At 47.7% G+C, this 21,724-nt stretch overlaps 1 protein-coding gene across 4 annotated transcripts in view; it reads left to right on the forward strand.

The window, feature by feature from the left end:
- Positions 1 to 18,694, forward strand: part of LOC145347618 (very-long-chain enoyl-CoA reductase-like) — an 87,524-nt gene extending 68,830 nt beyond the window's left edge. For all 4 annotated transcript variants that reach the window (XM_080195250.1, XM_080195252.1, XM_080195251.1 and 1 more), the window contains 8 exons: positions 5,560 to 5,675; positions 9,080 to 9,185; positions 11,767 to 11,839; positions 11,932 to 11,975; positions 13,663 to 13,720; positions 15,537 to 15,625; positions 17,815 to 17,860; positions 17,987 to 18,694. In XM_080195250.1, the coding sequence (XP_080051376.1) occupies positions 5,560 to 5,675; positions 9,080 to 9,185; positions 11,767 to 11,839; positions 11,932 to 11,975; positions 13,663 to 13,720; positions 15,537 to 15,625; positions 17,815 to 17,860; positions 17,987 to 18,114 (660 nt within the window). In that variant the 3' untranslated portion in view covers positions 18,115 to 18,694. The remainder of the gene's footprint in view (positions 1 to 5,559; positions 5,676 to 9,079; positions 9,186 to 11,766; positions 11,840 to 11,931; positions 11,976 to 13,662; positions 13,721 to 15,536; positions 15,626 to 17,814; positions 17,861 to 17,986) is intronic.
- Positions 18,695 to 21,724: the final 3,030 nt, after the last annotated feature.

Raw genomic sequence — 21,724 nt, forward strand, 5'->3', positions numbered from 1 at the left:
GATGATAAAAGACAGTAATGCAGAAGAAGATGAGAAAGAAAATGAATGGACGGGAATGAGGGAAAGGGGAGATGGGGAAGGAGAGAAGAAGAGAATGCAAGTGAAGAGAGATGAGGGGATGAAGAGGTATAAGAATTAAAGGAGGGTGGATACTGGGATGAGGATGGAGAAAGAATCCATAGACCACATACTGTGCAGAAGGAGGCAGCACAGCGGGCTGGGAGATACCGCAGCACAGCGGGCCGGGAGATACTGCAGCACAGCGGGCTGGGAGATACTGCAGCACAGCGGGCCGGGAGATACCGCAGCACAGCGGGCCGGGAGATACTGCAGCACAGCGGGCTGGGAGATACCGCAGCACAGCGGGCTGGGAGATACCGCAGCACAGCGGGCCGGGAGATACTGCAGCACAGCGGGCTGGGAGATACTGCAGCACAGCGGGCTGGGAGATACCGCAGCACAGCGGGCTGGGAGATACCGCAGCACAGCGGGCTGGGAGATACCGCAGCACAGCGGGCTGGGAGATACCGCAGCACAGCGGGCCGGGAGATACTGCAGCACAGCGGGCCGGGAGATACTGCAGCACAGCGGGCTGGGAGATACCGCAGCACAGCGGGCTGGGAGATACCGCAGCACAGCGGGCCGGGAGATACCGCAGCACAGCGGGCTGGCAGATACTGCAGCACAGCGGGCTGGGAGATACTGAAGCACAGCGGGCTGGAGATACCGCAGCACAGCGGGCTGGGAGATACCGCAGCACAGCGGGTTGGGAGATACCGCAGCACAGCAGGCTGGGAGATACCGCAGCACAGCGGGCTGGGAGATCCTGCAGCACAGCGGGCTGGGAGATACCGCAGCGGGCCGGGAGATACTGCAGCACAGCGGGCCGGGAGATACCGCAGCACAGCGGGCTGGGAGATACCGCAGCACAGCGGGCTGGGAGATACTGCAGCACAGCGGGCTGGGAGATACCGCAGCACAGCGGGTTGGGAGATACCGCAGCGGGCCGGGAGATACTGCAGCACAGCGGGCCGGGAGATACCGCAGCACAGCGGGCTGGGAGATACCGCAGCACAGCGGGCTGGGAGATACTGCAGCACAGCGGGCTGGGAGATACCGCAGCACAGCGGGTTGGGAGATACCGCAGCACAGCGGGCTGGCAGATACCACAGCACAGCGGGCTGGGAGATACCGCAGCACAGCAGGCTGGGAGATACTGCAGCACAGCGGGCTGGCAGATACCGCAGCACAGCGGGCTGGGAGATACCGCAGCACAGCAGGCTGGGAGATACCGCAGCACAGCGGGCTGGCAGATACCGCAGCACAGCGGGCCGGGAGATACCGCAGCACAGCGGGCTGAGGGATACTGCAGCACAGCGGGCCGGGAGATACCGCAGCACAGCGGGCCGGGAGATACCGCAGCACAGCGGGCCGGGAGATACTGCAGCACAGCGGGCTGGGAGATACCGCAGCACAGCGGGCTGGGAGATACTGCAGCACAGCGGGCTGGGAGATACTGCAGCACAGCGGGCTGGGAGATACCGCAGCACAGCGGGCTGGGAGATACTGCAGCACAGCGGGCTGGGAGATACTGCAGCACAGCGGGCCGGGAGATACCGAAGCACAGCGGGCTGGGAGATACTGCAGCACAGCGGGCCGGGAGATACCGAAGCACAGCGGGCTGGGAGATACTGCAGCACAGCGGGCTGGGAGATACCGCAGCACAGCGGGCTGGGAGATACTGCAGCACAGCGGGCTGGGAGATACCGCAGCACAGCGGGCTGGGAGATACTGCAGCACAGCGGGCTGGGAGATACTGCAGCACAGCGGGCTGGGAGATACCGCAGCACAGCGGGCTGGGAGATACCGCAGCACAGCGGGCTGGGAGATACTGCAGCACAGCGGGCCGGGAGATACCGAAGCACAGCGGGCCGGGAGATACTGCAGCACAGCGGGCCGGGAGATACCGCAGCACAGCGGGCTGGGAGATACTGCAGCACAGCGGGCTGGGAGATACCGCAGCACAGCGGGCTGGGAGATACTGCAGCACAGCGGGCCGGGAGATACCGAAGCACAGCGGGCCGGGAGATACCGAAGCACAGCGGGCCGGGAGATACTGCAGCACAGCGGGCTGGGAGATACTGCAGCACAGCGGGCCGGGAGATACTGCAGCACAGCGGGCCGGGAGATACCGCAGCACAGCGGGCCGGGAGATACCGCAGCACAGCGGGCCGGGAGATACTGCAGCACAGCGGGCCGGGAGATACTGCAGCACAGCGGGCTGGGAGATACTGCAGCACAGCGGGCTGGGAGATACCGCAGCACAGCGGGCCGGGAGATACTGCAGCACAGCGGGCTGGGAGATACTGCAGCACAGCGGGCTGGGAGATACCGCAGCACAGCGGGCTGGGAGATACTGCAGCACAGCGGGCCGGGAGATACCGCAGCACAGCGGGCCTGGAGATACTGCAGCACAGCGGGCTGGGAGATACTGCAGCACAGCGGGCTGGGGGAATTTCCCCTTCCCTCTCCCACTGATAAGTAATGAACGTAACATCCTGAATGGACTTGTTCTGAGTGAGGGCTGTGGGCAATCTCTGCAGTGGGGGCGGCCTGGGAAATGTCTGAACAAATGCTGTGGACAGATCTCTGCCAGTGGGGTGAAATGTGAAAAGTCAATTCTATTTACATGTTGAAGAATAAGCATTAAGAGTTTAAAAAAATGAAGTTAAAATTACATTTAGTAAAATATAATGGAAAGAATGTTGTGTGGCAGAATAGGAGTCAGGAAGAGGAATACTGTGGTCCAGCCTGCCACCTCGTGGCCACAGCCTACAATGAAAGGCGAACATCACTCGTGTTCCCAGACCAGACCAGGACTACTGTGACTAGTTAGGGGTACCACACCTTATGAAGGATGTGTTGGCCCTAGAGGGAGCTCAAGGGCACATTTACTGGAAAGATACCTGGGCCTCAAGGTTTAGATTACGATGGGAGGTGACACAAACTAGGCTCGTATTGGGTATGGAAGGGTTTTCTTATGAGGTGCGATTGAGTAGGTCGGGCCCGTACTCACTGGAGTTTAGACAAATGGAAGATGAGCCATAGAGGATTCGTGAGGGATTTGGCAGGGTAGATGCTGAGAGTTTGTGGGAGATTATAGGGCCACAGTTCATAATCTCCATGTCTGGGGTCACCCATTTAAGACAGAGATGAGGAAAAGTTTCCTCTCTGAGAATGGTGAATCTATGGAATTTTTTTAACCACATAGGGCTGTAGAGGCTGGATTGTTAAGGATGTTCAAGGCTGAGAACGACAAATTTTTAATCAGTAAGGGAATCGAGGAATATGGGGATAAGATGGGCAAGTGGAATTGAAGATTATTATATTGGGTTAGTCATGATCGCATTGAATGGTGGAGCAAACTCAATGGGCCAAATGGCCTCCTTCTGCTCCTACATTTTATGGTATTCCTTGGAATCTAGAAGATTAAAGGGTAATTTGATGCAAGTTTAAGATATTAAGAGGAATTGATATAATAAAGTGAAACAATTTTTGCTGGTTGTGGGGTCTAGGTGTCGAGGATATAGTCTAAAATTTGTAGACAGAACGTTCAAGAGTGAAATTAGGAAACACTTCTACACATGAGTGAGCCAATGGAATTACATTTACATTACATTACAATGTAAGTACCAGTCAGCCATGATGACATGAAATGGCAAGACAGGCTCCAGGGCTGAATGGCCTCCTGTTGTTCCTACCAATGAGTTTGGTTGCCTGACGGCTGGGGAAGAGTTGAGAAGGTGAATAGGGTTGGTGATGAATTGGGGAAAATTGGGAGGGGCTGAGTGTTGGTGAAGGAGGTGGTCAGAGAGGAATGTTTTGGGGGTGCTGAGGTTGTTGTGAGTTCAGCGTCCACCCAGACCTTTGCTGAATGGAACGGGGCGTTCCTCAGTTTAGAAGCAGAATCCGACCCTTAAATGGGAGGGTGGGGGTGGGGGTTGGAGAATATTGACTGGATCCAGTTGTGTTTTTATAAAGGTATAAATGCACCAGTCAGGCCTAAGGGATTGGGTAAACATGTGCTGCGTTCATTTATTAAGAGTAGGCCCATGAGTACATTTGTACAAAGGTTGAAAGCTTGAAGACGCCAGCAGCAGAGTTGTGTGTGCTGTGCTCTGCTCAAAGGCAAAAGCGAAACCAAGGGTGGAATTTTCCTGCCCCTCCCGCTGCAGGATTTTCCGGGTCCGTCAAAGTCAATGGGCTTTTGCACGGCTCGCTGTATCTTCCATCCCTGCCCCCACTGGGAAGTGGCTGTGAAATTCCACCCCAAGAGTAACTTACATGACACACTCCCCTTTTTGTAATGTCATACTGCAATCTCTTTGTAATGGCTCAGGAAGCCCGACTAGAAAGGAGCATAGTTTATTACAGAATGCAAAGCAAAACCACTATCCTGGCGTTCACACACGAGTCCCTGCCTGAGACCACAGTTCAGCAGGCCCAGTCCTGGACCTGCCTTATAAAAGGCTCAGGGAATGTGTCCCAGCTAGGCAGGCCACTGCCTGTTACCAGGGGAGCTCAGACTCAATGAGCCCCATAGGGGGATCGATCAGTGACTTCCTATGGACCGTATGGGGTTATCACCCTCTTAAAGACAAATATAACAGATCCAATCACTAATCCTTGCTCTTTATCAAGAGGAGTGGGCAGCAAAGGTAGAGGCTCTCACGAAGAGTAGGGGCTTTTAATCCATGTTGGCTCTCCTTCATTAGCCCAAGTCTTTCTCGGTGAGTATTCAATCTGTCCTGTATTATAGTCTCCAAAATCTGGACAAACTCAGGGCAGTGAAGAATACACAGAATACTACAGGACAAACAGGCCCTTCGGCCCACAAGTTGCGCCAATCATATCCATACCTACCAGGCCTATCTATAACTCTCAATCCCATTAAATCTATCATTGACCTCAGTGCCGTTTGATTAAAGAGGTGAGGGGGGGGGAAATTTTCAATCCAGTGAACAACAAGTGAATGAAACCAGTGTGCACGGAGCAGGAGTGAATAGAATTGGATACAGCTTCAATGCGGCAGGGCTAACAGGCCAGATTATAATACTCTCAGTCTGGGCTATCATGGGAATAATGGTAAGAAGTCTCACAATACCTGTTCTGAACTTTCCACACAACCTGACGAAGGAGCAGCGTTCTGAAAGCTTGTGGGTTTACTATCAAATAAACCTGTTGGACTTTAACCTGGTGTTGTGAGACTTCTTACTGTGTTTACTTCAGTCCAACGCCGGCATCTCCACATCATTGGAATAATGGCACTTGGCAGGTATTGAAGGACAGGCAAAACTTAACACAGGAGGATAGGACTTAGGAGTGGGAGGAGGCCATTCGGCCCTTTGAGCAAGATATGGCTGATTTGATTGTGGTCTCGACCCCGCCTACCTGGTTGCACCCCTCCCATTAACCCTTGACCCCTTGTCTTTTGTCTACCTTGTGTTTTATCCAATCACCATGTTAAGCTGCCCTCTGTGTGTTGTCCTTTGATTGTAGGTATTCCTGACTGAATACGCAGGTCCACTCTTTATCTACCTGCTCTTCTATTCTCGCCTGCCATTTATCTATGGGGAAGAGGATGAATTTACCAGCAGCCCTCACACTGTGGTGCAGTAAGTAAACAGGATTCTTGGCTTTAACTTAGCCCACACCGAGCTCCAGCATAATCATCGGAGATTGACTGTAGGTTTAATATAGGGGTCGCCCAATGACCTCCATAAGTTCCTCCACCCCATTGTTAATGGCTGTGCCTTCAACCATCCAGTTCCTAAGCTCTGGAATTCCCTCCCTGAACCTGTCCGCTACTCACTCCTCTCTGAAGATATTCCGTCAAATGTATGACATAACCAACTGCCTTTGGCTCGATGTTTATTGTGGTCACATTATACTCCAGTGGGGTGTTTTGGGATGGGCACAGTGGCACAGTAGTTAGCACTGCTACCTGGCAGCACCAGGGATCCAGGTTCAATACCGGAATTCAGGTCACTGACTATGTGGAGTTTGCACATTCTCCCTGTATCTGCATGGGTTTCCTCCCACAGTCCAAAGATGTTTCGGGGGATTATAGAGTAAATATGAGAGGATGCGGGAATAGGGTCTGGGTGGGATTGTGGCCAGTGCAAACTCGATGGGCCGAATAGCATCCTTCTGCGCTATAGGGATTCTATGATTAAGGGAATGATATCTGTACGGGTTTACATGTGATATCAAGCAAGTCCAGTTGATGTCAATCAGGGCCATGTGTGAGTTTGAGCATCAGTTGAGCTCAGAATCTAAACCGGCATTCCGGTCCAATACTGAGAGAGTGCCACATTGCCAGGGGTGCGAGCCTCTTTCCTGGTCTATTCTGGAAGGTCAGGACAGTAAATGTCCAAGGGTGGTTTTGAAGAAGAGTGCATTCGCCTGATGCCCTTGCCAACACTATTGCCTCTAACTAACACCACAAGAACTCACCATTCCTCACATTGTGACTGTGTAAAGACTTACGGGGGTTTTCGACTTCAGACTTTTGGGATTTGAAGTGTAGTTACATCACGGATATACCTCGTGCAGCTCACACAGTGGAACTTGAGTGATGTTTGAGGAGTGGGTGATGTCGAATGTTTGGAGGAATTTAACAAACAGAAACAAGGTATCCTCAAAATGATTAAAAAAAGGAAAGACTTGCGCTTAAAATATCGACCGTGACCTCAGGAACTCCCCTGGGCAATGAGCTAGTTTGGAATCTAATCAGTATTCTAATGTAGGAAGCAGTTTGTACGTTGCAAAACCCATCCAACAGCAGTGTGATAATGATTTGTTAATAATCTGTTTCTTAGCAATGTGGATCGGGAGATCATTTTAGAAAATATATTAGGCTATGGGATGTCCCCAGCCTCCATCACCCGTTCCTCATTTCCCTTCAGAAGGTCTTGATTGTTGCAGTCCATGTGGTGTAGATACCACCCACAGTGCTGTTAGAGAGGAACTTCCAACAGCACAGTGAAGGAGACACAGTTCCAAGTCAGGATGGCGTGTGCCTTGGGAGGGGAATTGCAGATGGTGGTTTTCCCATAGACCGGGACACCGGGGAGAATTTTCATACTCCCCGTGTCTACATGGGATTCCTCCAGGTACTCCGGTTTCCTCCTAAAAAAAGTGCAGGTGAGGTGGACTGGCCATGGTAAATTGCCCTTAGTGTCCCAAGATGTGTAGGTTAGATGGGATTTGCCCTGGTAAATGTGTGATGATAGGGCAGAAGAGAAGGCCTGGGTAAGATATTCTGTCAGAGAGTTGTTGCAGACTTGATGGGCTGAATGGCCTCCTTCTAGGCTGCAGGGATTGTATCAATTTTTCTGTACTTTGAATGGTCTCCTTTACATCATCCTGAGAGAGCAAACATTTTACCTTCGGAAATAAAACAGTGTTGTGTTAGCCAATGTTTGTGCCCCAGTCTCTGGAGTGGGACTTGAACCCATAAAGTACTAAAGATTATTTATTAGTCACAAGTAAGGCTAACATTAACACTGCAATGAAGTTACTGTGAAATTCCCTTAGTCGCCCCACTCCGACACCTGTTTGGGTCAATGCACCTAACCAGCACATCTTTCAGATTGTGGGAGGAAACCAGAGCACCCGGAGGAAACCCCACGCAGACATGGGGAGAACATGCAAATTCTACACAGACAGTGACCCACAGTGAGAATCGAACCTGGGTCCCTGGCGCTGTGAGACAGCAGTGCTAACCACTGTGCCAGTGTACCAACCAAAGTCTGTGACTCAGAGACGGAAGTGCTGCCATCTGAGACATGGGGTTGAGCAGGAGTGCCATGGCACTGCCTTCAGCTTGTGTGAAAGCGACCAGTTCCAACGAGTAATTGCGCAGAAGGCTGAAGTTGAGGAATAGTGCGGGAGAGATCGGGGCTGATGATGGTAATCTAATCAGAATGTCCTGCAGTCAGAAGTTCAAACTTGAGAAACGTTCTGGACAATGAGATTTACTAAGTTACCAACATGGTTTTGGGTGAAATTAGTTTTTACGGCTCGGTGGCACAGTGGCTAGCACTGCCACCTCACAGCGCCAGAGACCCAGGTTCGATTCCCGGCTTGAGTCACTGTCTGTGTGGAGTCTGCACTTTCTCCCCGTGTCTGCGTGAGTTTCCCCCGGTTTCCTCCCACAGTCTGAAAGACGTACTGGTTGGGTGCAATGGCCGTGCTAAATTCTCCCTCAGTGTACCCAAACAGGCGCTGGAGTGTGGCGACTAGGGGATTTTCACAGTAACTTCATTGCAGTGTTAATGTAAGCCTACTCGTGACACTAATAAAATAAACTTTAATTTACACATTGTTACATTTAAGTTCAGGACAGCAGTATTGGCACAGAGATATGGAATCTTCTGTTGGGGTTTTTTCCGACTGTATTTAGATTACTTTTGATATATCCCACCAGGAATAGGAAATCTGAGGTGAAAACAAAAGGAAATGCTGGAAATACTGCACAGATTAAGGCAATAAGGATAGAGAAAGAGTTAATAACCCAGTTATTAGATTAGAGAGTGGGAGGGAATTGGAGGCTTGTATCGCTGTCAGGACAGCCAGGGTTATATTTAAAAGGGTGATTTCATTTTTCTTTGATTGGGTCACAGGATGAGTGTTGCCGGTAAGGCCAGCATTTATTACTTGCCACTAATTACCCGTGAGAAAGCTAAGACCTGCAGCCTCACTCTAATATTTAAATGACTCACTTGCCTCCTGGTTGCTCCGCTCCCCGTTCTGGAGGTGAGCGGGCTCGAGACCGGTTGAGTTTGGGTGAGAGATTTTTTAAAAAGTGTTTACATCCTACCCGACCCAAACCCCCACCGTGTTTTAGTTTGGGAGTTAAAATTCCTCCTAAAGCTTCTGATCTTTTGTTAGAATTGCTAAAACTGCGAGCTGGCGAGGGAGTTCCTTGTGTCTTTGGAGGGGGCGACAGCAGGAGGTGCTGGGCTGAGAGTTTGCTGTCTGTTGCCCGTCTAACTTTGTGCCTCGTCTTTTTCAGCTTGGCAGGGTTTTGCCACTCTTTTCATTACGTCAAAAGACTGATTGAAACTCTCTTTGTGCATCGTTTTTCTCATGGTACAATGCCTCTTCGTAACACTGTTAAGGTGAGTGTCTTAAAGCTATTGACCTGCATTGACCTCTTACTGCAACGTGTATTCAAAGCTTTTCACCATGACTACAGGCATTTCCAAATATGACATCCCTATTGGAGCGTAAGCATGGAAGCAATTCCTTCAAAATGCAGACATACAAGTTAGAGCTGGGATCATTCGGCCTCTTGGAACCTACTTCCATTCAGCTGACCTGATTGTGGCCTTGAATCCACATTCCCTCTAACCCCCGAAACCCTTGGAATTGATTTGCTTTATTATTGTCACATGTATTGGGATACAGTGGAAAGTATGGTTTCCTGCGCGCTATACAGACAGAACATGTTCATAGAGTACATAAGGGAGAAGGAAAGGAGAGAGTGCAGAATATAATAACAGTCATAGCCAGGGTGTAGAGGAAGATCGACTCAATATGAAGCAGGTCCATTCAAAAGTCTGATGGCAGCAGGGAAGAAGCTCTTCTTGAGTCGGTTAGTACATATTTTTCCATCTTTTATCCGATGGAAGAAAGTACGTCCGGGATGTGTGGCGTTTTTGGTTGTGCTGGCTGCTTTTCCGAGGCAGCAGGACATGTAGACGGAGTCAATGGATGGGAGACTGGTTTGTGCGACGGACTGGGCTATGTTCACAACCTTCTGTAGTTTCTTGCAGCGTTGGTCAGATCAGGAGCCATTCCAGAGTAAAGTTTATTAATTAGTCACAAATAAGGCTTACATTAATACTGCAATGAAGTTGCTATGAAATTCCCCTTGACTTTCCATTCAGAAAGGATGGTCTCTATGATGCATCTGTAAAAATTGTTAAGAGTAGCAGCAGACAGGCCAAATTTCCATATCTCCTGAGAAAATAGAGGCATCGGTGGGTTTTTTTTAACTATATTGTCTACTTTGTTAGTGAAGAATCTATCTGCCTCTGTCTTAAGAATATTCAATGGCCCTGTCTCCACTGCTCTCTGGGGGAGAGCAGATGACCATCACCCTGGTATCTAAGAAAAGCTAAGCAGTGTGCCTTAATGACTGTTGGCTGGTGGCTCTGACATCCATCATTATGAAGTACTTTGAAAGGCTAGTCATGGCACAAATCAGTTCCAGCCTCCCGGGCTACCTGGATCCATTACAGTTTGCCTATTGCCGTAACAGGTCCACAGCAGACGCAATCTCCCTGGCCCTGCACTCAATTGTGGAACACCTAGATAACAAGGACACCTGTGTCAGACTCCTATTTATTAACTACAGCTCAGCTTTCAACACTATTATTCCTTGAAACTCATCTCCAAACTCCATGGTCTGGGCCTCAGCATCTACTACTGCGACTGGATCCTGAACTTCCTAACTCACAGACTACAATCAGAAAGGATAGGCAATAACACCTCCTCCGCGATCATCCTCAACACCGGTGCCCCACAGGGCTGTGTTCTCAGCCCCCTACTATACCCCTTATATAACTATGACTGTGCGGCCAAATTCCCCTCCAATTCAATTTTCAAATTTGCTGACGACACCATAGTAGTGGGTCGGATCTCAAATAATGATGAAACATTGTACAGGAATGACATAGAGAATCTGGTGAACTAATAGAGCAACAATAATCTCTTCCTCAATGTCAACAAAACGAAGGAGATTGTCATTGACTCAGGAAGTGTAAAGGAGAACATGCCCCTGTTTACATCAATGGGGACGAAACAGAAAGGGTTGAGAGCTTCAAATTTTTAAGTGTCCAGATAACCAGCAACCTGCCCTGGTCCCTCATGCTGACACAATAGTTAAGAAAGCCCACCAACGCCTCTACTATCTCAGAAGACTAAGGAAATTTGACATATGAGCTACGACTCTCACCAACTTTCGCAGATGCACCATAGAAAGCATTCTTTCTGGTTGTATCACAGCTTGGTATGACTCCTGTTCTACCCAAGACCGGAAGGCACTATGAATGTAGCCCAATCCATCATGCAAACCAGCCTCCCATCCACTGACTCTGCCTATACTTCCCACTGCCTTGGCGAAGCAGTCAGCACAATTAAGGACCCCGGACATTCTCTCTTCCACCTTCTGCCGTTGGGAAAAGATTCAAAAGTCTGAGGTCACGTACCAACTGACTCAAGAACAGCTTCTTCCGTGCTGTCATCAGACTTTTGAATGGACTTACCTTATATTAAGTTGATCTTTCTCTACACCCTAGCTATGACTGTAACACTACATTCTGCACTCTCTCGTTTCCTTCTCTATGAACGGTATGCTTTGTCTGACTGTATAGCGCGCAAGAAACAATACCTTTCACTGTATGTTAATACATGTGGCAATAATAAATCAAATCAAAGTGATCTCCACAAATTAGAAATAATAGTTTTTATTGGATGTTCTGAACCAAGGATAGGCACTTACTTAAATTATTTGAAATCTTTCCTATAAGATTTCTTTCACACTCTTGGAAAAGTTTATTTTGATTTACTTTAGCTGAGAGTAAAACTGGTACAGTCCTCAATAACTGCAGCCTGAATCAGACTGTGAAAAGGCTGACCTCACTGTGTTTGAGTGATGTTGTCCACGGGTCTGAATGTTCGCTTTTACCTTCACAGAACTGTTTCTATTACTGGGGTTTCACTGCGTGGCTAGCTTATTTCATCAACCACCCGCTCTACACACCTCCCCGTAAGTAACGGGATATTGTGCCCGCTGCAACTCTCGAGCTGACAAGAATCCATCTTGTGTTCTATCCTGATTTGATTTTCTGGCTTTTACAGTATATGGTGACCAACAAGTCCATCTGGCTCTCTATACTTTCCTGGTAGGTCATGTTAACCTCTATCCTGAAGTGCAAATGGTTCAAATCAGGCATTAGCAATGAAACTAGACAATGTGTAATGTGACGTGGTCTAGTAACCTGCAGTTAATTATTATCTATTTTAAGCTGTCAGACACAAAGGTTTTTTATATTTGTTCAACGTTTGGTTGGCATTTGTTGCCATCCCTGAATTGAGTAGGCTGTTTCAGAGGCTATTTGACACATTGCTGTGGCTCTGCAGTCACATGTAGGCCAGAGCAGGCAAGGACGGCAGATTTCCTTCCGTAAGGCATGGTAATAGAGCGGTTAGCACTTCTGCTTCACAGCGCCAGGGACCTGGGTTCAATTCCTGGCTTGGGTCAGTGTCTGTGCAGAGTCTGCACATTCTCCCCATGTCTGCGTGGGTTTCCTCTGGGTGCTTTTCCTCTCATTGGCACTGCTTCGTCTACCAAATACCTCCAACTGGTGTCCTCTGGTTCTCAATTCCCCAACAGGGACAGTTTCTCGCAGCACTCCCCCTCTAGCAAGAATGTCCCCCCTCAGATAAGGACAAACAAAACTGCATACACTCCTCCAAGTCAGTGTGTCTGACTGTAAGGGGCCTACTTTATTTTTGTCAATCGTTTTCTCTTTATGTACCTACGGAAACTTTTACAGTCAGTTTTTATGCTCCCTGCTTGATTGCATGTGGTACGTTGCCTGATCAAAATGTGAACAACATTTTGTCCGATTATACTGGATAATGAATGCACCTTGAACAGGTCGACTAACAGTTCTGTATTCAGAGCTGTGTTGACTTGTGGAATAGATAAAGCAACCTTTGCTATCATTTAACATAGAAGCATAAAAGATAGGAGCAGGAGGAGGCCATTTGGCCCTTTGAGCCTGCTCTGCCATTCATTACCATCATGGCTGATCATCCAACTCAGTAGCCTAATCCTGCTTTCTCCCCATAACCTTTGATCCCATTTGCCCCAAGTGCTATATCCAGCCAACTCTTGAATAAATTCAATGTTTTGACATCAAATACTTCCTGTGGTAATGAGTTCCACAGGCTTACCACAATTTTGGGTGAAGAAATGTCTCCTCACCTCCGTCCTAAATGGTCTATCCTGAATCCTCAGACTGTGACCCCTGGTTCTGGACTCCCTCACCATTGGGAACATCCTCCCTGTATCTACCCTGTCTAGATCTGTTAAAATTTTATAAGTCTAGATTCACTTTGATGTAGACATTTCAAATCCATGTAGTAACGGAGAATGTAGTGTCACCCACATCTAAACAACATGCCAGGGAATCCAATATGAGTCCACACTGCAAAAAAATCTGCTGTATTATTGCAAAGTGCAACAAATACAATCTAAAGATTTAAATCCCTATAGACCAATTCAACAACTGTTGTTTCTAATTATTTGAACTCTGAGCATTTTTCAGTGGTTTTATGCTTCTGTATAATTAATTTACTTTTATGAAATTGGACCATTGGTTTTAGCCTGAATGCAATGGCCTGTCAGTACTTATCGCCTTTAGAAACAGACAGCCCTTAGAAATTAGAAATAAATGTACATTTCAGGTTAGACTATGAAGCGGTCACTGTGGGTATAACTTACACACTGCTGTAACATCCTAAAGTGCATTGTTGTATTATGCGGACAGTAAGTATATCACTGTGTTTTGTGCATCATTGCAGATATGTGAAGTTGGAAATTTCTCAATCCATATAGCCCTGAGGAACCTGCGTTCAGAGGGTATGCACTTCTCTACTGATGCTGACTTCTTCCTAACAACATGTTTATGACAGGAGGTTGAGGTAGAAAATGTTGAAGACTTGAATCCACTCCACCTCATCCTGCATGTAACTTCTCTGCATAATATCACCCATCTATCAGGAAGTGGTTTGTGTGTTCAGTATCCTGCTGGAAGAATGGGAGCAGAACAAATAGGATGAAATACTTGTCATGTATAATTTACCCTCAGAATCTCCCAATTCAGTAAGTGGCCAAATAATTATTGTTGTAGATATGATATTCACACAGCAAAGCCCCACAAAGAGATTGAGCAGTTTATACTCACTGGAGTTTAGAAGAGTGAGATCTAATTGGGGAATATAAGATGCTGAAGGGGATTGACAGCGTAAGACATAGTGCGGATGTTTCTCTTTGTTGGATATTCTAGAACAAGAGGCCATAGTTTTGGGTTAAGAGGTGACAGATTTAAAACAGAAATGAGGAGGAATTATTTCATTCAAAGGACCAGGAATCTGTGGAATTCTCTATCTCGGAGTGTAGAGGATGCAGGAACACTAAACAAGTTTGAGGAAGAGAAGGATAGGTTTTTAATTAGTAGCTGGATGCAGGGTTATGGGGAACAGGCAGGAAGGTGGAGATGAGACCAAGAGGAGATCAGCCACGATCACATTGAATGGTGGAGCAAGTTCAAGGGGCTGATTTGCCTTCTCCTGCCCCTGATTCTTATGTTCTTAATAGTCAGATAAACTCCCAGTTCTTGCAGGTGGTTGAGGAACTAGGAACTCCCTCACTCTTTTTGGGATACTGCAGAGGGTGGAATTTTACCAGCACGTCTGCCCGAGGTTTGTACAATCCCACCTGAGGCCAACAGAGAATGCCGTTCTTTTAGTCTTGCCCACCCGTGGAATTGGGGCTGGTGTGCCAGTAATATTCCAGCCATTGCGTCCAGTACCTGAGTGGATAGATGGGGTCATAGTTTATCATTGCATCCAATCGGCAGCTCTGAAGGATGATCCTGGATTACGTCCTCGAGATTAAGGGTTTGATTTTCCCTCTGAGGGCGCTTGGGGGATTGTTCCCCCTAGCATGGGGGCTTGGGGGAACAATCACTCACTGGAATTTCCAGTAGTTATAAAGGCCAATTTCAATTCAAACCTGCCTCCTGGCCAACTTGTGGGAAAAAAAATACATTGAGTGGATTAGCTCCCTCACAATATGACCAAACAACAGGTTTCAGAAACCCAGAAGGAAAATAAGTCTATTTTGGTTCTGTATTTTCCCATTTTCCCAGTGCTCCAGGGAATGCCGTTCTCTGAGTCTTGCCCACCCCCGGAATTGGGGCGGGTGTGCCTGTAATATTCCGGCCATCGTGTCCAGGACCTGAGTGGACAGATACTCCGTAGTATAAGCAGCAGAGGCACCATATGACCAATCCCCATCATCCACCCTACTCAGTAAGGTCATCATTAGGCATCATACCTTTCACAGAATGGTGTCAAGAATGGAACACTTTCCAAATGAAAGCTTTGCTGACACAAACTAATGTTTACCTGCCCTTTGGCATTCTCTGTCTGGTGTGTGAGCTCTTCACTGCCTATTCTGGTTTAGCTTAAGCTTCTGGCAATCACTGGCCTCGTGTCTGCTGTAATTTACATTGCAGGGATTTGAAGCTACCTAAGCCAGATTGTCAAGATCTGAATGTGAAAATTATGTCACTCAGGAAGCTGGTTCAAGGTCTCAGAGTGAGGAGGTAATCCCTTGTGTTTGGCCATTATCCTTACTTATGGTGAGCATTTGTCTATTTTTTTTTCCCCAGGATCCAAGATGCGCAGGATTCCTTACCCAACGAAGAACCCTTTCACCTGGCTCTTCTTCTTTGTGTCCTGTCCGAATTACACCTATGAGGTATGTTCGCTGTCGGGAGCGCTCACCCATTGAGGGCTTTCGCAGGTACTGCATCAGTCTAACAGTGCACCTCTCAACCTTTAGTGAATATTAGCTCCTGCATTAGATTGCAATGCTGCAGGGTTTGGTGAGATTAATGTTACCCTTATCAACTAATATGTAGAATTTAACACCCCTTATCAACTAACATACTGGATTTTTAAAATATTCATTCATGGGATAGGGGTGTTGCTGGCTGGCCAGCATTTATTGCCCATCCCTAGTTGCCTCTGAGAAGGTGATGGTGAGCTGCCTTCTTGAATCGCTGCAGTCCATGTGCTGGAGAATTTAACACCCATTAACTGGCCTTATCAGCTGCAGAATTTGCCTAGAACTCTGTGACAGTGATATCAGAAACTGCACCTTTCAATCTCCCTTCAGGGAAGAGTTTCGGCAAATATCGCCGGAATTCTACCACCTTGCCTGCCATGGAATCAGAGCAGCCGAGGGGCAGGTGATGGAAATGTCTGTTGACCTCCGGTGGGATTTTCCAGTCTCGCTCGAACAATCCTGGAAAATCCCACCCTCTGTCTCAGAAGCTGTACTTTAGTTCTAAATGTCAGCGATGGCCGGATCTCCTTCCAGATGTTGGAAGCACGATCCACATAACAGATGAACCTTTGTGAATCTCAGGGCTGAGTGTTTGCTTACGGTGCGAGAAACTGGACCTTCTGAACCTGCCCAGGGAAAACAGCCACTCTTTGGGATTTTGATGGGGGAGTCCCCTTAATCGGCATGGAGACAGGTTGCCTGTCTGGTTGAGGGTGGCAAGCGGGCTCTCAAAGCTGGCAGGGGTGGGGAGGGGGGCGTGGGGAAGGGGTAGCAAAGAGGCCGTCCAGCTGGAGAGGCAAACAGGTGGGCTAAGTAACAAAGAGGGTTCTTCAACATGGAGATGATAGTTATTAGTGCAGACTCGATGCACCAATGGGCTTTTTCTGTGCTGTACAAAGAACAGACCCTTTGGCCCTCCAAGCCTGTGCCGATCATGATGCTCTCAGTAAACTAAAAAACAAACTTTCTGTCCTTCCTCGGTCCATATTCCTCTATTCCCTCCCTATTCGTGTACCCATCCTCGTAAATGTTGCTAATTTGCCCGCTTCCACCACCTCCTTTGGTGGCACGTTTCAGGCACCCACCACTCTCTGCATGAAAAACATCCCCCGCACACCTCTCTTAAACATTCCCCCTCTAACCTGTGGCTCCTTGTAATTGACACTTCCACCCTGGGGCAAGGCCTTTGACTATCCACCCTGCCTGTGCCTCTCATAATGTTGTAGAACTCTATCAGGTCTCCCCTCATCCTCTGTCTTTCCAGTGGAAACAATCCCAGTTTATTGAACCTCTCCTCATAGCCAACACCCTTGAGAACAGGCAACATCCTGGTGAACCTTCTTTGCACTCTCTTCAAAGCTTCCATGTTCTTCTGGTAATGTGGCAACCAGAACTGCCCACAATACTCCAAATGCAGCCTAACCAAGGTTTTATGTAGCTGCTCGTGTACAACTCAATGGGGGAGTTTTCTGACTGTTCTCACCAGTGGGATTTCCTGGTTTCGCTGCAGGGAATGGAGATATGGCTGGGCACCAAATTCTCCATTTTCACTTGCAGCGGCAGCTGGGTGTGAACGGCCACTAGGATCATGCTCTGTGACTCTTTGGGTGGGATTTTACAGCCTCACTCAAGTGAGGCCAGAAACTCCCACCGGAGGTTAATGGACGTTTCTGTTGTCGACCACTTGCCCATTCCGATAACGTGGCGGGCAGGGCGGTAGAATTCCAGCTAATGACTACATGCACTTTTTCCTTCTATGCTATCTGAGTGGAGTTGGTAACTGAGTGAATTGGACAAGAGTCTTGCTGGAGTTATTTGTCTGCAAGTGTAGTGTAAGGAAGAAATATTCCTTGAAGAATATTTTTGTACTCCTGCAATGCCTGAATCTCATAATTGATTTGCTTTAAGCATGTGCTTCATAGAAACAGAAACTTTGAGGAACAGATTAGGAGCTAACCTGGTTCTTGAACAGTGTGCTTTGTCTGTATAGTGTGCAAGAAACATTACGTTTTACTGTATACTAATAGATGTGATAATAATAAATTAAGTCAAAAAAGCAGTGAAATCATGATGATCTTCCTTTGCTTGTTGAAATCTAGGTAGGATCCTGGATTGGTTTTACTATAATGACACAGTGCCTTCCAGGTAGGAACATACACGGCAACGATTTAAATTCCCTTACAAAGATAATTCAATGCAAATGCAGAACGAGAGTTTCTAAAGCCATGTCCGCAATTGTCATTTAACTCTTTCTTTACTTTGCCTTTTCAGTTGGCCTCTTCACCCTGATAGGTTTCTTCCAAATGACCGTCTGGGCTAAGGGCAAACACCACATGTACCTGAAGGAGTTTAAGGATTACCCCACCTTCCGCATGCCAATAATTCCTTTCCTGCTATAATTGTAGCACAACTCTGAAGCCACGGAGCAGCAAATGGATCAAAGCCTCCCTGGCAAAGGTTCTCAACGTTATCAATGTACTGGCATTCTCTCTATCGGGGCCTCCAACGCATGTCATCCAGCCTTCAGCGCGGGACTGCCGACCTAAGCTGCTCACCGCCATGTTATTGACTCAGGTCTCTGCTGCACCACCCCCAACCTCCCACCACCTCACCCCAACTCAAAAGTATTGTTAGTTGATTATCTCATTATTCTTCATCGTTGCACTGTAAACCAGATCGACCTTTCATTGTCTCACACTAACTTTGGGTTACTGTGGTGCTCAAATATCTTTATACTTTACTGTCTGCTTAGCATGTTTGCTGTTGACTGATTGTAGGGCTGGAGAACTTCACTGATAGGGACTTTGTTATATATTCAGGTGCTGACAATACACACAGATGCTGACAAGTTAAGTACTGTCCTTGCATGTTATTTTGCAAACCCTTTACTAACACTATTTATCTCTGATTAAGAAATTTCGCTGGAACGTGTTATTATCTTATCAAGTCCATAAGTGCCAAATAAAGGAAGAAATGTGAGCTATTCCAGTGCTGTCTCTTTATTAAAGTTATTTTTATGGGATGTGGGCATTGATGGCTAGGCCAGCATTTTTATTTCCAATTCCTAACTGTCCTTCAGAAGCTGGTAGTGAGTGGCCTACTTGATTCGCTGCAGTCCACATGTTGTAGATATACCGCAGTGCTGTTAGGCAGGGGGTTCCAGGATCATAGAATTCCTACAGTACAGAAGGAGGCCATTCAGCCCTTCGAGTCTGTACCGACCATAATCCCACCCAGACCCAATTCCTGCAACCCCACACATTTACCCTGCTAATCCCCCAGGCACTCGGGTCAAATTAGCATGGCCAATCAACCTAACCTGCACATCTTTGCACTGTGGGAGGAAACCCATGCAGACACGGGGACACTCCACACAAACAGTGACCCCAGGCCAGAATTGAACTTGGGTCCCTGGCACAGTGAGGCAGCAGTGCCAACCACTGTGCCATCCAGGATTTTGACCAATGCTGGGTGGTGAATGTCCGAAACATGCTCCCTGGGGAGGTGCTGGGAACAGGTACATTAGCAGCATTTAAGGAGCAACGAAACGAATACATGAATAGGATGGGAATGGAAGGATGCAGACTCTAAGTGTATACAGCTTTAGTTTAGGCAGGCATGTTTGGCGTAGGCTTGGAGGGCCAAAGGGCCTTTTCCTGTGCTGTGCTGTTCTTTGTCCTTTGATAGTGAAAGAACGATGATATATTTTCACATCAGGATGCTGTATGGCCTGGAGGGAAACTTGCGAATGGAGGCGCTCTCGTGCATCTCTGATGCCTTTGATTTTCCAGGAGGTAGAGGTCGCAGGTCTGGAAGATGCTGATGAAGGAGCCTTGGTGACTTGCTGCTAAAGTTATGGTTTGGTATGTACAGCACACACACCACCCTTCGTAACCTCAGAATATCCAGAAAGTGCTTTGCAGCCAATCAACCACTTTTGGAGTGTAATCACCGTTGTAATGTAGGAAATACAGCAGCTGATTTACACACACAAAGCTCTCGATCACTAAAAGCAAGTTGGCATTTATTCTTGGTTGTGGGGTAAATATTGTGCAGGAGGGTAGACTTCTCATCTCTTCCTCCTAATAGAGCCTTAGGACCCTCATTGTGGAACTCATTGCCATAGAAGGCTGTGGAGGCCAGGTCATTGAGTCAGAGATAGATAAGTTCTTGATCAATAAGGGAATCAAGCATTACAGGGAGAAGGCAGGAGAACGGGGATGAGAATCATATCAGCTGTGATTGAATGGCAGAGCAGACCTGATGGGCCAAATGGCCGAATTCTGCTCCTATATCTTATGGTTTTATGGTCTTTGCATCGATCTGAGAGAGCAGGCGCTGTCTTGGTTTAACAACATGCCTGCTCGTAAGTGACAATGTTGTGTTGTTGAACTGAGGTGAGGTGGGTGGGGGGGGGTGGTTATTGGTGAATGATTTCAAATTTGCAACAATTAACATGGTGAGCAGCATCTTTTCAGGTAGCGTCAACAAGCTTTGCGGGTTTGAGAAGTGGGAAGCGGGTCATCTGGATGAGTCCTTTTACTAAACACAATTCCTATCTTTGAAAGGAGCCCTCTCAGTGTCGAATGTCTCATGGAATCCTCACATCCAAGGTCAGGTGTACAAGGGGTGCTTGGCTCCGTGATTCAGAAAGGCGTCACTCTGTTTTGTGGCCGTGTCTCTCAGGGATTTATTGAACATCCAACCCTAGAAATTTCTCTCCAGGCACAGGACTGACAGTTAACTGCCAGCTATTTAACTAAGCTACTTATAAAAGATCTGTGGAAGGTCGTGGTGTAGTGGTATTGTTGCTGGGCTAGTAATCCAGAGACCCAGAGTAATATTCTGGGGACCCAGGTTCAAATCCTGCTATGGCAGATGGTGAAATTTGAACTCAATAAAAAAAAGTGCAATTAAAAGTTTACGAATGACCATGAGACAATTGCCGATTGTCAGAAAAGCCCATCTGATTCACTAATATCCTTTAGGGAAGGAAATCTGCTGTCCTTACCCAGTCTGGCCTACATGTGACACCAGATCCACAGCAATGTGGTTGATTCTTAAATGCCCTCAGAGATGGGCAATGAATGCTGACCAGCCAGTAACACCCATGTCCCATGAACGAATAAAAAAAATTACCAGTGGAATTCCCACTTTGATCCAAATTTCCAAATATACTCACTCAGGATGTGGCTTCCCCTGCTGTTCCTGTACCACTTACTCTCAGCACTTTAATATAAAGGCATTGCGGGTGCTGGAATCTGAGGAGCCTATTGTCAACAAGGGCAGACATTGGCGCCAGGGTCCAACACCACCTTCAGTGTGTCAGTGCTGCCTTTGGTCGCCTGAGGAAGAGAGTGTTTGAGGACCAGACACCAAGCTCATGGTCTACAGGGCAGTAATGATAGCCGCCCTCCAATATGGCACAGAGACATAGACTTTATATATATATGGCACCTCAAAACCCTGGACAAGTCCCACCGGTGCTGCCTCTGCAAAGATCCTGCAAATCCATTGGTAGGGTAAACGCACCAATTGACAGTGCTCTTTCTCAGGTGGGCAGCCCCAGAATTGAAGCATTGAGCGTGCTCGATCAGCCCCACTGGGTGGGCCACATCTTCCACATACGTGATCCAGAATTCCCGAAACAAGTATTCTACTCAAAGTTTCAACATAGCAAGTGAACCATTGGAGGACACGTTAAGGATGCCCTTAAAGCTCCCTTGAAAAAGTGCAACATCCCCACCAAGACCTGGGAATCCCTGGTGAGCGAGGAATCACTCCTCTGAAGTGAAAATTTTCCTCATTGCCACACTCTGGCACCTGTTAGGGTCAATGGACCTAACCGGCAGGTCTTTCAGTCTGTGGGAGGAAACCGGAGCACCCGGAGGAAGCCCACGCAGACACGGGGAGAATGTGCAAACTCCACACAGACAGTGACCCAAGCTGGGAATCGAACCCAGGTCCCTGGCGCTGAGAAACAGCAATGCTGAGCACTGTGCCACCGTG

This window comes from Carcharhinus amblyrhynchos, chromosome 9, assembly GCF_965287045.1.
Source record: "Carcharhinus amblyrhynchos chromosome 9, sCarAmb.v2.hapA, whole genome shotgun sequence".
Taxonomy (NCBI): domain Eukaryota; kingdom Metazoa; phylum Chordata; class Chondrichthyes; order Carcharhiniformes; family Carcharhinidae; genus Carcharhinus; species Carcharhinus amblyrhynchos.